General features: G+C 28.3%; 1 protein-coding gene across 1 annotated transcript; it reads right to left on the bottom strand.

Moving 5' to 3' along the window:
• Nucleotides 1-32: 32 nt before the first annotated feature.
• vtd (RAD21 cohesin complex component verthandi) lies at nt 33-7,438 on the bottom strand. The gene is made up of 13 exons (XM_011062838.2): nt 7,274-7,438; nt 6,717-6,886; nt 6,409-6,638; nt 5,873-6,056; nt 5,175-5,334; nt 4,909-5,101; nt 4,355-4,578; nt 4,060-4,280; nt 3,778-3,963; nt 3,144-3,518; nt 2,852-2,986; nt 2,513-2,668; nt 33-2,272 (listed from the first exon to the last, which is right to left on the bottom strand). Exons 2-13 carry the CDS (start codon nt 6,858-6,860, stop codon nt 2,147-2,149), a joined length of 2,334 nt encoding a protein of 777 aa, XP_011061140.1. The 5' UTR covers nt 6,861-6,886; nt 7,274-7,438; the 3' UTR covers nt 33-2,146.
• Between the last annotated feature and the right edge of the window lie 8,089 nt (nt 7,439-15,527).

Here is a 15,527-nt window from a genome sequence, read left to right as displayed (position 1 = left end):
ATGATATTTGTGCTAAAAAGAACATATAGGAGAAATGTTTAATTTTGTATTTATTACTAAAAACTAGGATATTTTTAAACTTACATTTCTTTGAATTATATGAATAAACTTTTATGTTTAAGAAAATTTTAATCATAGTATTTACAGTATAATGAAAATGTATTTCATACTGTCTAATTATACCAATCTTATTCAAAGGTCTGTGTAATTTAACAATCAGTATGACTTAAAGCATATGTATTACGCACGTATATTATAAATTCATTTCGGATAAAAATATAAAATATTATATAAATATATAATAATAAGTAATGTATACTATTATATAAATAATAATCAATATTAAATTTGTGTCACTCTTCATAAAATTGCGTTTAACATACAAATCCTACATACGGTAATAAAAAATGTGAATATTTTGTTATAGAATATTTAAAGTAATAAGTTTTAAGTTTAGATTGAGTGTTTTCCAGCAAAGACAATGAATCATTTCATTCTTGTTTAATGTTGACAAACAGGGATATAATGATTCATGTTTCTCTGTTCTTGCTGGAAAACACCTATTTTATAGCATCACGCATGTGTAAAAGATAAAAATAATTATAAAGAAACGCTTCTATTAACTTATAAATTATTATCTGATATATGTATTTGACAGTTCATTAATGGAAAATAATGGAGAATAACAGTTTTAAGTATTATATGATATGTATGTTTAGTAGGTTCAATATCGTTTATAAACGATGTTACATATAAACGATATTTATTTTCTCAATAAACATGATACGTTAAATAGAAGTTATTTACAATATATTTATTACATTGTGATAGTTAACTAATTTTAAACTTATTGACACATTACGAAATCATTTTTTACAATCATATTTTAATGATTTGTTTTGTCTTGATTATATGCTTATTTACAATGTAAACTCATCATCTTATCTATCGCCAAATTTTAATAACAAATATTTAGTCCGTTAAAATATATATATTGTTTGTGTTTGTATAACATTTTTGTACATCATAAGATAGACATACAAGTACAATAATAAATTATCAAACAATTTTCTTTGATAATTTATAGTACACATACTATTTTCTTTCCGAAAATAGTTCGTATTATGTTAAAATTTTATTGAGTTACTTATCCACTTGATATCTTTTTATTAAATTTTTTAACATATTTGAAGAAAGATACAAACAATAGATACAATAGCAATTTTCGTAATCATTATTTCAAATGATATAAATGAATTAAATTATAAAAAAAAATTTACAAAAATTCATACCTTTTTGAGCCTTTGCTTTTTCCATACATATATGAGTAGAAAATATATTCTTCCTAATAATACATAAAATTATTATTCACAAATACTTAAATTGATTTTTCCATTAATAACTGCTTGAGTTATAAATAAATGTGTATATAAGTACTATAAATAAATTCCCGGAAAATTAATTCCTGAATATTATATATTGAAAATTTAGAAATATCTAACTGCATTAATATTGTATTAAATATTTTTAAATAAAAATCGATATATAATTATATCAAAATTTATATATGTAATGTCAGAGTGTACCTGTAGTTTTGGACCTTTTGCAATGTATAGATTTAAGTTATTGATACATATGTTGTAAAATATTCTTTAGTTATTTACTATGTTTATATACAAACCCTGTTCGGATTGATGAATAATGTAAGACATAATCAATTTCTAAATACAAAAATTTAATATGATTAAGTTTATTTAAAAAAAGCAATCAATATGGTGTGTGTGTGTGTGTGTGTGTGTATGTGTGTGTGTGTACATACATATACACGCACACGATAGATATGTGTGGAAAACGGAATGCAATGTGATTAATATTCACAATAACTAATATTCATTATGCATCTTTCCAAGACAGGGGATCCAAACAAATAAATAATCATCAGATATTTCCTTATTTCTCACAAACCATGCTGTGTTTAAAATCAACGAATCTTTTCAATTTAAGATAATTTCGGATTAAGATTAATTAGGATTTATTCATGAAAAATGTGAATGTTATTTTGATATTGTATGTATAAAGATAGATGTTAACGTCCTTTCTTCATCGAAAAAGATTCGCGAAGTTTTATAATTGAGAGCATAAACCTTTACAATGCAGGATTTTCGAATTTTGGTCCTTTTGTGACTATAATCTCAGCATATGAATATTCTTGATTGAGTTCTAATACTTGGAACTTTTTCAAGACTAATAGTGTATAAAATTTTTGTGCAACCTGTAAAGAAAGAATTATTTTTTTTTAAATATCAGAGAGATAAATATATTGGCTGTGTTTAGCAGAAAAAATAACTTTACAACGGTTGTGAGATTCTGTAATATGGTTGGTTTATACATTTATATTCAATAAGAGATTAAGAATAAAAGTAAAATTAATTATATTTAAAAATTTGACAACAGTCGCAAAACTTTTTCTGCTAAACACAGCCATAGGAATATAGTTTTTCAAAAGACCAACCTGTTTGCGATTATTTTTAAATGCCATCTCCGATAGTGTTAATTTATCTTTGGTATCGAATTTGCTTTTAATAACATGATACATATGCGCCGCTCTCTTGTTAAGAACGCGTTCTTCAAACTGTTCATAAGTTTCATCCATTTGTTGTTCTTCTTGCTAAAAAAAACATATAATAATATTATAAACAATTAATTAATGTTCTTTATAGATTTAAAAAAATTTCCACTTAATTATTAAAACTTAATAAAACTAATAGAGACGTGTACAAAATAAAAATTTTATCTTATTTATATAAATGCACAATAAAATAATTTTTTGAACAATATTAAAGTATATTACAGGTCCCACGGATGGCGGAAACTCATAATCCTCGTGGTTCCACGGCGTGGCAGGTCCTCTTTCGGAAATTGCACCAGGCGTATGTGCTGGAGGATGTTGCTCGTCATAACCCATATACGAAACTTGTGGTTGTGCCTGTTGAAATCATACAGCATTAATAAAAATTTCTATATTAAATGTACAAGTGTTCTCTAGATTTATAAAAAAGCATTGAAGTAATGATTGCAAGGCAAGGACGTATTTATTAATTTTTTAAATGCATTTATCATAAAATGAAAGTTTCTCTATTTACTTGATCGTAACCCATATTTTCCATCTGTGGCATATCAGATGTTTGTATAGTGGCGGCTTCTTCCTGTGCTGATGTTGATGGCACTTGCTCTTCGTGTGTGCCAAGTATCGAGCTAACTTCAGCTGGTGCGATTTGTGGTATTTCCGAGCCGAGCAAAGGCGTTTCGGTAGTTGATGGTACAATAACTGATGGTTCCCCAGAAGGCACAATGCTGCTTATGTCGGAAACCGATGGTTCTACTGGTAAAGATACTTCGGGTGGCATAGATGATTCTGAAGAAAGATTCTGTTGAGCGATTATGTTTGGAATTTCCGATTCATTTGGTTGATTAATCTCTACTGGAGTTGGTTGAGCTGGTTGAGGAGGTTGCCTTATCTAAACATAGTAACAATATATTTATATTAATTATAACATTCTAATAAAATTCTGCCAACTTTTTTATTTTTTAAAGAAAAGAATCTATCTTTCTCCCTTTATTATTAGGTGTTGGAATTAATTCGTAGCGTTTTACAAGTGATGGGAAGTACTTTCATTAATGTATTTTTTAATGCTCATGTGAAATAAATAACATTCTTTCATTAAAAAACGCTACGAATTAATTCCAACACCTAATATAATTTTTATAATGACTAACTTCATCATCCTGCGGTGCTTTCCGTTTTCGTCCTGTACGTTTATTGAGAAGACTTTGTTCAAAAGAAGCTACTTCTGCTTCTGGAGCATCTCTCATTTGTTCTAAGGACATTCCATCTTCGTCAGTTCCAAGTCGCCCGAAGTCTTCATGATCGTAAGACTTGCTGGTGAGATGTCTCTGATAATTCTGTTTAATAATAATTAAAATGAAATATTTATATAATTATATAATTTTCAAAACTTATTGTTATTCAAACAATCATAGAATGTTAAATATTATTACTTTAAATAGAACACGAGCCGGGATAGGCCTTCCTGGTAAAGCAAAGAGTTTCTCTACGCCACCTGTTTCTTTCCAATGCATTAATCTTTTCGTAGGTGGTGCCAAGTCTAATGTCGTGATAATATCGCTAGTATCAGATAGTTGCGCTTTCATTTCCTCACCAGAAATATTTTTTACTTCATCGACAATGAGTTTGCGTTTGCGTTTGGCTTTTGTGAATCCTAGAAACAGCGATAACTTTTTGTTAGTTACGAGACATAAATATGTATGTCAATGATAAATTAAAAAAATTTACCCTTTAAAGCAGATGCATCAATTGGAGCTAGCGCGAAGCTTTCTTCCTCATCGTGTAATAATGTAGTTTGATCTTGCATAGGTGGCGGTTCTTCTATGTTATCAATAGCATGTTCTTCTGGTATAACTGGTGGGGCTGGTGTAAAGCGCCGACTGGCAACACTAATTCTTCCTTCAATTTCCTCTCCAACTGCAGCTGGTGTAGCTGGTCTAGAGCCATCAGAGCTATGCATAGTGTATTTAATGTATTAGTATAATTTTAAAGTTGTATACAGCAAAATATACAAACAAGAATGAAAGCAATATTAAACCAAGAAAAAACAATTAGCAATAAAGATTAAAACATAATCAATTGGTTTAGTTAATAAATATTTTTATCGACAAAAGGCAAACGTACAAATTTTGATTTAAGATTGTAAATAAAGTTTGGTTATTGAATAGATTAAATAAATATTTATGTTCTAATTAATAATGCTTCAACTATTATTGCTTAATTTTTCTTTTATGATTGCATATTTTAGAATCTTATTATAATTTTTTAAGAATGATAAATACCTCATGCCTCCCATTGGAGAAGCTGGTCCACCAAAGTGATCACCCATATCTTCGTCAGACTCATCGTGCACAGAAGCAGCAGTTCCAGTAACCGCTCCCGTTTCCTGTTGTTCATTTATCGAACTAACTTCAGGTACAGGTACTTCACCCATTGGAGCTTCATCAAATAAACCACCTTCAAACAGACCTCCCGCTAAAACATTAACAATAATTATAAAAGATCGTTGGATCTAATTATAAAAAGAATATTAATTATTTGACCATACATATGATATCTTGACCAAGATGACCACCAAAACCATCGTCTCTAATGGGTGTATCTATGTCCATGGGTTGTGTTGTAGCGGATGTCCCTGCAACTGGCTCTTTTTCCTTTTGTTCCAATGCCGCCTCTATTCCTGGGCCATCACTAAATAACATGTGACTCTAAAATCAAATTGAAGCAATTAATATCTTAAAATGTCATTATTTTTTAAAAATATCAAAAACTAATTCATTTATTTTTAGCTTATTTAACAAAAATTGAACAAATTTTTAAAACATTTCTTAAAGTTTACATACATATATGCTAATTATACATACATTATACATACATACATACATACATACGTACACATATATTATATATATATATATATATATATATATATATATATATATATATATATATATATGATAATGAACAAAGAACTATGGATTAACTGATTACATTTTATAAATGTTTTACTTACAACTTTTATATACTTTTCATAATATTTTTATATTTAAAGATTGTTTAGCTACTTGTAATATTTATATTATTCTAAATCATATAATCACTTCTTCAAAAATGTGTGAAATATTATATAATAATATAATGTGTGTAATATATTTAATTTTACTCATTATTTATTTAGTATAAGTGATCAAAAGTAAAGTAATTAAATAAGTAAAATTAAAAAGAACAAGTATGATATTAAATTACCTGATCTAAAGAAGGTTCCATGCCACTGCCATGTCGTAGTAACTCTGGTGGCTCAGCATCAAAACTCATGTCTCCAAAGCCCTGATCATGTGTAACTAAAGACAGACTGCCATAATCTTCCCTCATTGTTATTTCTTCTGCTCTAGATTGATTCAAACTAAACTGAGCTTCTATATCAACATCTCTGAAAACAAGATTTATATAAAATATTTAAAAATATTGTTAGGTCTATGGTACACAAAAAAAATTTAAACAAATTCAACATTCGTTGATTTCCTTACTGCTTATATTTTAGTGCTGAAGTATTTTGTATGCCATGGGCCATATACATACACACATATACATGTATATAGATATATACATATATATATATATACACACACACATTATATATATATACACACATTATATATACACACACACACATATACAAGATTAAAAATTGAATTTTGATATAAACATCTTTGCAAAGAAAATATTATTTCATATATTTAAAAAACTACTACATGGTTCTTACAAAAGCTTGATTATCTTACTTGAGCTCAGGCATAGCAGTATCAAAATCATGAAACACTTCTGGCAAGGTGATAGCTGTTACAGCTGCCTCTCTGTGTTCCTCAGGCAGATCTACCATTCCAGGCCTAAAGGCCATTTTAATCTTCACGAAAGCTTCATTGCAATCAGCCAATAAATACTTAGCTTTCCTTGAATAGATTCGTACTACTCCCAGTAATAAATGGCCAGATGTTCTTAAAGCCATTTTAACCTATTAGAAATATCATAAACAGAATTTAATGATATGTCACAGAATTTTGTCAGATCTGGTCGATAAGATAATGTTTACCTTTGGTTGTAATATACCATCCACTGATTTTTCTATATTTGTCTCGAATACATGTGCCTTCGTTAATTTCTTGTCCCAATGAGCAGCCAACCATATACGGGCCAAAGGCCCTTTTTTGGCCAATACAAAATGTGCATAAAACATGATTCTTAGATTCTTCTAGTATTGATCTGTAAAAAGATGGAATTAGTTAATTAAATCAAACTTTCAGTTCAAGTGCAAAAGAAATACAGTTAGAGAAAAAGGAAACATTTAATAAATGTCATCCTGCCCAATTCATCAGTGAAGTGTTTCTCTTTGAGTAAAACGTTACGTTTTAATATGAATATGAAGAAATTTAGAATTAGATCAGTAATTGATTGCATTGTCAAATGACATGCAATCTAACCCATAAATGTTTATGAAAAGTCAACAATGAATATTGCTCGATTTATGAAAATATAAACATCAATGCACAAGATGGCGTTTCCGTCTACAGTTTTGGCGGTTACAAGGTAACGTCAAACCCGTCAAACTCTTGATACCAGTTCTCCGTTATAATATGCACAGCGACTCACCGAAATACCGTCCGTTGTTAGGCCGCGCAGAGCCGTGACATATTTCGCACAGAAAACAACCTCAACTGCGAAAATATCTCAAATCAACACATGTAACACATACGGTACGTTCTCACCTCGACGCGTATCTGAAAGGAAACTCACCACGATTATGCGTGCCCACTTATACCAACTTACTATGCCTAGTTAAGACTAGGCGTAGTTAGAGTCCCTAGAAAAATAGAGTCTGGCCAAAGACAGCAACAAGATACTAGAGATGCGTTTGACATTGCAAATCGTTCGGCAACTCGCGTCTTTCTGCTACAAGTTATCTCATCTATGTTCGATATTAACATTTCTAGAGCCAATCAAACTGCTCGATCCACTCCGGATTCAAAGACCGAGCTCGCAGAACTAATGCAGATTTTGGCGCCTAAATTCATAATCTGTATATTTATAATAATGCTATCAAATAGAAATTGATGGAGTACATTAAGTACAATATTTAATGAGAAAGGTAAGTTTTTAATTCTTTTCCTCTTTATAATACATTAAAGATTCTAACGAATATAAATCAAGTGATATAACTTATAAATTGCAAGAAGTTTATTGCAATGTAATATTTTCTTCTAAGAAAACACACCTGCATATGAATTTGCTATATTCATGTGTAATGATCTATTTTTAGTATATAAGACTATTATCAATTTCTAGTAAAGCGAAAGAAATTTTCAATTAATAGAATATTTTTTATTTATTCATAAAAATAAATAATTTCATTTTTTAATTTAATCTTAAAGGACAGTTTACAGCTCTGTAGCATTCGGAATTAATTCTTGACACTCGAATTGCTCGAAGATTACGTGATCAAGCTCGTCATCTGCTAGCATCTCAGATTTACATTGCCGAACGCACTATCAAGATACATTTTCACGAGCCGCTCCAACCGGCTGTTTCAGCGACAAAAAAGATCACGTGATCAAAAGCGAATATCAAGCGAATTTTGATTACGTGACTTGTTTTGCTGAAATTGAGCGTAAAGTGAAATTAATAGAATTAATAGAATATTAATAGAATATATATTAATAGAATTATTAATAGGAGTATTTCTCCTATTTATTGTCGATTTCTGGCTTGAAGTTAGAATATTGGCTAGGAGCAACGAAACATGAGTTCAATCTGGTCAAAAGAAATAAAAGATTCTCTACGAGTCCAATCAAGATATCTTTCAGAATTCTTTATGAAATATCTTAAAAATAAATCTTTATTGTTTTTTTTAAATAAAAAAATTTAAAGAGTTATTTAATATTCATTAGTTATTTTAAATAACTACACTCTTTCTTCTGACTTATTTCTTATTTAATATTTTATGTAAGTTTCCGGAAACTATTTTATATTTTTTATTTTAAACAAATTGTATCTGTTTTTTACAGATTCCTACGATTTTGAATAAAAATTTAAATAAATGTCTGGAACTTATTTTATATTTTTTATTTTAAATAATTCCTACATGTTATTTTATCGAGCCATCATACGTAAGAAACAGAATAATTTGGATTAATAGTGTCTTAAATTAATTTATTAACTGAAAATTAAATAACGATTAACAAGATATTTAGCAACACAAAGCTGTATTTAACACAAATTGTTTAACACAATATTAAGGAAATTTGTATGTAAAGAACACAGACACACACACACACACACACACACACAACACACACACACACATACATATCTAGAATATTTTATCAACCTTTATTTAAGTATGAATCATTAAAAAGAATAATGAAATTGAGATATAATATCTCACGCGAATAATTACTAATTATGTTTAAAAGAACTATGCAATAACTATGTAATAAAGATTGAACAAGTGCCAGAGATGCTACAAACAAAGTACGATGATACTCCTTTGTCAAAATCACGTAAAATATAAATAATTGAATAAACTGTGAATATTTTTACGCGACAATTGGGTATCCGAACGGCGTACAATGAAACGGAGCGTCGGTCGAAGAGTGAGAGGGGACGTATCGACAGGGTGGGGGAGCGTGCCGCGCGGCGCGATGGTTGACTACGTCATCACTTTGGCATTCGTTCGGCGTTCTCGGAAGGAGACAGACGTGTTTTACGAGTCGCTCCGCGTGTCGCATATTAATTATTGAAAATTAGATATCTATGAACGCGAATTACGTATGGTTGCCTAAAACTAAGGAGTATACTAAGGGTTAATAGGTTTTGTTGCACGGGTTTTGCTTTATTTCTTATTGTTAGATTCATTACGTACATACACAGCTCATGAATATTTTAGATATTTCATGTGTTCTCACATGTACAATATAAAAATGAGATTCTTATTATTCAAATAGTGGCTTTTAATCACTTTGAATTGTATAATTCTGTCATTTTTGTATTACTTCGCATTCTTAATATGAGAAAAATAACAGATAAATTATATTTAAATTACATCCCTGATGAAAATACAAATTAGAGCGTAAATCGGATGTAATGGAAGAGTAGCAGAAGCGTGACAAAATTTCTAGAAGGCGAAAATTGGAACGATGAAATGTAAAAGAAACATTTATGCGTTTTGATATTCCAATTTTCGCCTTCTAGAAATTTCGTTTATGCTTCTGTTACTCTCCCATTACATTCGACTTACGCTCTGATTTTTATTTTCATCAGGGAAATAATATGTTCCTCGGTATATCACAATATAATTATGATATCACATTAAACGACTCGCATCGCTAAAATTAGACACATATAAATTGTTTCATTAATCGGAGAACATAAAAAATATAAAGAATATTTTACTTCGTAATATTCGTTAATATTTGAATGATTAGACCGTTGGCGCGCGACCTTGGGGTGAGAATAGCACGGGGTGGCACGGAGCGGCGCGTCATGTTTACGCGTAGTTACATCGCAATTGTTTTCTTATCGAGATTCATACAAGCAGGTAGTTGTGTCGTGTGCGACTCTTTTTCATTACTTTTTGAAATCTTATCGTGAAGGCTGCCAAATATAATACGAAACGTTGTACTTAATGAATAATTAATCATACTAGTAATCGTATTATGTGAATACTTATAAAATACAACCTTTTGTATTATATCTAGCATTTTTTTGCGATTATTATATGTTTCAAAAAGAAATGTGAAGAAGAGCGGCACGCTACTTATCTGGTTCGGCTACGAACGGTATCACACGAGTCATAAAAAAGCAATGTTAATATGAATCTCATGCAAATAACGCAATTCCTTCTTTCACAATTAATATCTATAATTTAATAATTTAATTAATTTTTTGTTTTTATGCACCTTTTGTTATACAATCCGATTTCTAAATTAAATGTAACTTTGAAATTATTTATCGATAATAAAAGAAACATTTCTCTTTTTTATTAATCTCTAGCTTATTTCATTGACTCTAATCATATCTTACAGAAATCATCTGTAAATTCAACCCGTTTATTTGTTTTGAATTTATTTCGCAATGATAACGAATTGTAGATGTGTATTTGATATTCGTTTCTAAAAGTTAATCGATTGCATAGCAATAACTTTTATATATTACATTTTTCAGATTATATTTTCCCTCTTACGACCTTGACGTGGTGGGAGAGCTTAGTACCCAGAGGATATTTATACGAAAAGAATGATTTTTCTCAAGTATCTAAAAATTTTCGGATCTATCTGAATGATATATCTAGATAAATTTTTAGATATTGAGTAAAATCGTTCTCTTCGTGTAAAAATCCAACGGGGAAGCTAACGTACCCTCGTCGCCGATTTACTTGAAAATGGACGAACCGCAGCCGGTTCGTCGCGTCGCGCGTTTGCTTCGGGAGTGCCGGTCAAGTTATCGGACTCAAGTTATAGTCCGCGCGCGATTATAGTGCATTATTCGCGAGTGTTTTACGCGAGTGTCCTGTGTGAGAGGATGTCAACCCTATTCTGAGAGGAGGAGGAGGTCTGGGAGAGACATCAGGCACCGGCGGAGCAACCTTGCGGTAAATATTATTTTTTTACTTATGTAACATCAGTATCTTTCTTCTGTTAAATTTATTCTTGAGTAGTTTCATTTTAATGATTTAAAAATTATAATTAGAATAAAAGGATTATTTTAAAATTATTTTGAAATTTTATAAATATGTATTTTTAAAAAAATTATTTTTATTACTAATTATTTTTATAAATAAAATTGAATGGTGAATTAAAAAATTCGATGCTTATAAAAAATATATATTTTGAATATTATATGATTTTATTTTCAAGAGAACTTTGCATTTAGTAAAAATTTTTTTAAAATGATTTTTTACTCTGTTTTAATTTGGATTTCATATTCTTTTTATTACAGAATCATCGTAGCGACGTACTTTGCTGATATAACTCCGCTGTTGCGCATCGGATTGGTGAGTGATAAATTAATGTTTTTATTGAGGCAATGGATATGTGTAATTTTATTAATTACTATATATCTATAGATGCATATGCATCAATTTATTAAAAATATACGGATATCTGTATGTATAGCATTCCATATATCCATTGCCTTAAAATGGATAAGTAATAACAGATTGGGATAAACTTAATCCTGGATACTTCTTATTGTATATGGAATTTATTGTGCATGCACTGTGAAATTTATATCATGTTACACTCACTCAGTAAAAAATTTTTTGTATGCATGAATATGTATAAATATGTATAAATATATATAAATATCCATAAACATGTATAATCATATATGAAATATGTCCATACATGTTCATGCATCCCTCTTCCTTTTGTAAAATTTTGTAAAATTATTTTTTAATGTGATAGAAATAATAATAGTAATGTGAAAACATTAGAAATAATTAAAAGGGTAATTTTTATACTATTTGTTTTAGAAAGAAATCAAGTTTGAGTAAAAAAATTATTTATGTATAATTATATATAAAATTATGCATAATTGTGTGTGAGCAATTTTTTTTTACATTTTCTCAAACTTGTTTTTTTTTTAATTTCCGAACAATTCGAAAATTACCCTTTAATTATTTTTAATGTTTTCATATTGCTATTGTTATTTCTATTACATTAAAAAGTAATTTTACAAAAAAGAGACGTATGAAATATGGACGTATTTCGTATATGATTATACATATTTATGAATATTTATATATGTTTATACATATTTTACATATTCATGCATGAACATGAACAATTTTTCATCGGAGCACTTTGAATTATTTCTAATTATTATTAAATTTAGCTCAAATTTTGTGTACTAATTATAAATTCATACATATTAATGTGAACGCTTTGTTATTAAGTAATTTTATCTCAAAAGTATAATTAAAAAATAGATTCTTTCGATGGTCGTTTTTTACATTAAAATAATACATCTTGAAAGTTATTAAAACGAAAAAGAATAAAATATTTGTATTTTTAAAATATATGAAATACGGGAAATTAAAAAATATAAAGATTATATAAAATAATAATTATGGGTATATGAAATTGTCGTCTATGGACACCATTATATAGAAAAGTGTTTATTATAGTTTAATAAATATTGTTTTATTATTTTTCCTATTTATCCTATTCCCAAATATTCATTCAGGACTAAGTTTTATACAAGTTAGTGCAGAAAAGCAATACCTATACATCATACGTATATACATATATACACATATACGTATAATATGACTGTTTTCTAAGAATTTCTCCTTTTTTTCACATTTATTTAAATACATCTTACTGATCTTATTAATGAAATGATAAAAATTTTAATGTAGAGCATACAATTTATTAATTTCGCTTTTCTGTAAAAGACATTTTACGTTTATTAATTATTATTATTTATCTCAATGCACTTACTTCAGCCTAATTTTTTATAACTTATCCATATGTAATAACTGAATTTTATACCAGTTAAAATAGTAACATGATGTAAGATCCAAAATGTTTTATCAAGGAATATAAGAATTTTATCTTATAAGTATTTTAAAATCGCGTTCAGAGTTTTACATGACTTAAAATACTTAATTTTGAAATAATAAATTATTCAAAAAATGATTTTTATAATATATAAAATACGGGGATATATTTATCGAAGTGAGGGAAAATTATCCCTTTCGGATCTTACGTCATTCATCTGAATTTCTCATGTTCGCATGTGTTGAGATTCAGCAATGAATCGTTCGAATCGTTAAAAATACGTACATGGGCCTTAAATTTTATCGGATGATAATCAATTTAGTAATTTTCAGTCATTTATTTTTAAATTAAATTTTTTTTTATTACATTATAAAATTTACATTAAGAATTAAATTTAATCTAAATTCGTAATATTCGAGACTCTTGAAATAAAAATATTATTGATATAAAGATTTTTTTAATTTAAATTTATTTTTAGTCGAATATTTAGATTTTTTTTTATTTTGAATAAATGCGAATAGAAAATAAACGCGAAATTTATTCGTATATTAATAGAATTATTATTATTATTATTGTTATTAATGATAATTGTTTATATTAATATTTGGCCAATTTTATTAATATGATGGCCCCTTCGCGACGCGTTCGTGTTTCGCGCATCATATATCATATTATATTATATATCATATTATATAAAAGCATATCATATTATATGTATAAAAGCGTAAAGTCTTACATTTTTTGCCGGAGAAATTAGTCGGCGGCAAAAAAAAAAGTATTTCTTCTTGTTGTCGATTCCTGGCTTATAATGCCAGAATATTGGCCAGGAGCAACGAAAGGTGAGTTCAATCTGGCCAGAAGAAAGAAGAGAATCTCTACGAGGCCAATGAGCAGAATATCTAAAATCGACGCGTAAGACAACTTTAAGATGTCTTTCAGAATTCTTTATGAAATATGTTAAAAATGTTTCTTCTAGACATTCTGCTCATTGAGAGGTAGGTTGATGTGTGACATCAATCTAAGTTTGTAAAAGATAAACTGAATATTCGGGAGGGTAATTCGCTCGCAAATTGCGAGTTCTTGTATTTTTTGAGAATTATTTAAAATACAACAGAGAGTTATTTAAAAGAAAAACAACAAACAACATGACTAATGAGAGACAGGATAATTAAGCGTGATAGATTAAAAAAAAATTTACAAAACTTGCGCTTAATTATTCGCGCTGACTCTTATCAATCCTGTTATTTGTTAATTCTTTTTGTATTTTAAAGATTGAAAGAGCTTGTTTTAATTATAGTATTGCTTATTGCTTATTTATTATTAGTATAGTACTAGTATATAAAGTAAATTATTATTAGTAGGTCGCGACTCGGTAACAAATTTTTTATGCATGAATATGTATAAACATACATAAATATTCATAAACATGTATAATCATATACGAGATATGTCCATACATGTTCATACATCTATTTTTCTTTTGTAAAATTACTTTTTAGTGTAATAGAAATAATAATGGTAATAATAATAGTAATAATAATAGTAATAGAAAACATTAAAAATAATTAAAAGGATAATTTCTGCATTGTTCATTTAAGAAAAAAACGCAGAGTTTGGGAAAATATATAAAAAATTGTTCATACACAATTATACGTAATTTTATATATAATTATACATAAATAATTCTCTTTTACATTTCTTTAAACTTGATTTTTTTCTAAAACAAACGATACCTATGAAAATTACCCTTTTTTAATGTTTTCACACATTACTATTATTTTTACACTAAAAAGTAATTTTACAAAAGAAAGAGGGATGCATGAACATATTTCATAGATGATTATATATATTTATAAATATTTATGTATGTCTCTACATATTTATACATATTCATGCATAAAAAATTTGTTACCGGGGATTAAGTTATCCCACTGAGTTTATTAGTACGCGATAGGATATGGTTAAAAATTAACTGCGTTCAGCAGAGAAAGCAGCTTTGCAACTGTTATAAAATTCTTCTATGTAATTGGTTTACATACATTTAAATCCATAAGGAATCAAAAGCAAGAATCAATCGTATTGAAGAATTTTACAATAATCGAAAATCTACTTTCTTGAACGCAGTAATTAACTATATTCGCGATGTTATTGCACATTTATGATGTAATGTATAATAGGTAGAAATACACGGGTGTACATGGGTCTCTGCGAATAGGCACGAATGAAAATACGGATAGGTAGGATAAATATGGACGGTAGGCAGGGACTATATAGGTAGGATGATAAGTATAGACAGATAGAATTAAATACGTCATATGTATATATTTGATAATTGAAAATGAGGG

The sequence above is a fragment of the Acromyrmex echinatior genome, chromosome 3, assembly GCF_024713525.1.
Source record: "Acromyrmex echinatior isolate Ae372 chromosome 3, ASM2471352v2, whole genome shotgun sequence".
In the NCBI taxonomy this organism is placed as follows: Eukaryota; Metazoa; Arthropoda; class Insecta; order Hymenoptera; family Formicidae; genus Acromyrmex; species Acromyrmex echinatior.
This window is presented reverse-complemented; position numbering and strand designations above follow the sequence as displayed.

What these genes read in the sequence shown, in the direction of transcription:
- vtd (XM_011062838.2), bottom strand. Translation starts at nt 6,860, where the DNA reads ATGTTTTATGCACATTTTGTATTGGCCAAAAAAGGGCCTTTGGCCCGT. An exon ending in CGGCTCGTGTTCTATTTAAA is followed by an intron (nt 3,964 to 4,059) that starts GTAATAATATTT and finishes ATTATTAAACAG; the next exon opens with AATTATCAGAGACATCTCAC. An exon ending in TTCCGCCATCCGTGGGACCT is followed by an intron (nt 2,669 to 2,851) that starts GTAATATACTTT and finishes TGTTTTTTTTAG; the next exon opens with CAAGAAGAACAACAAATGGA.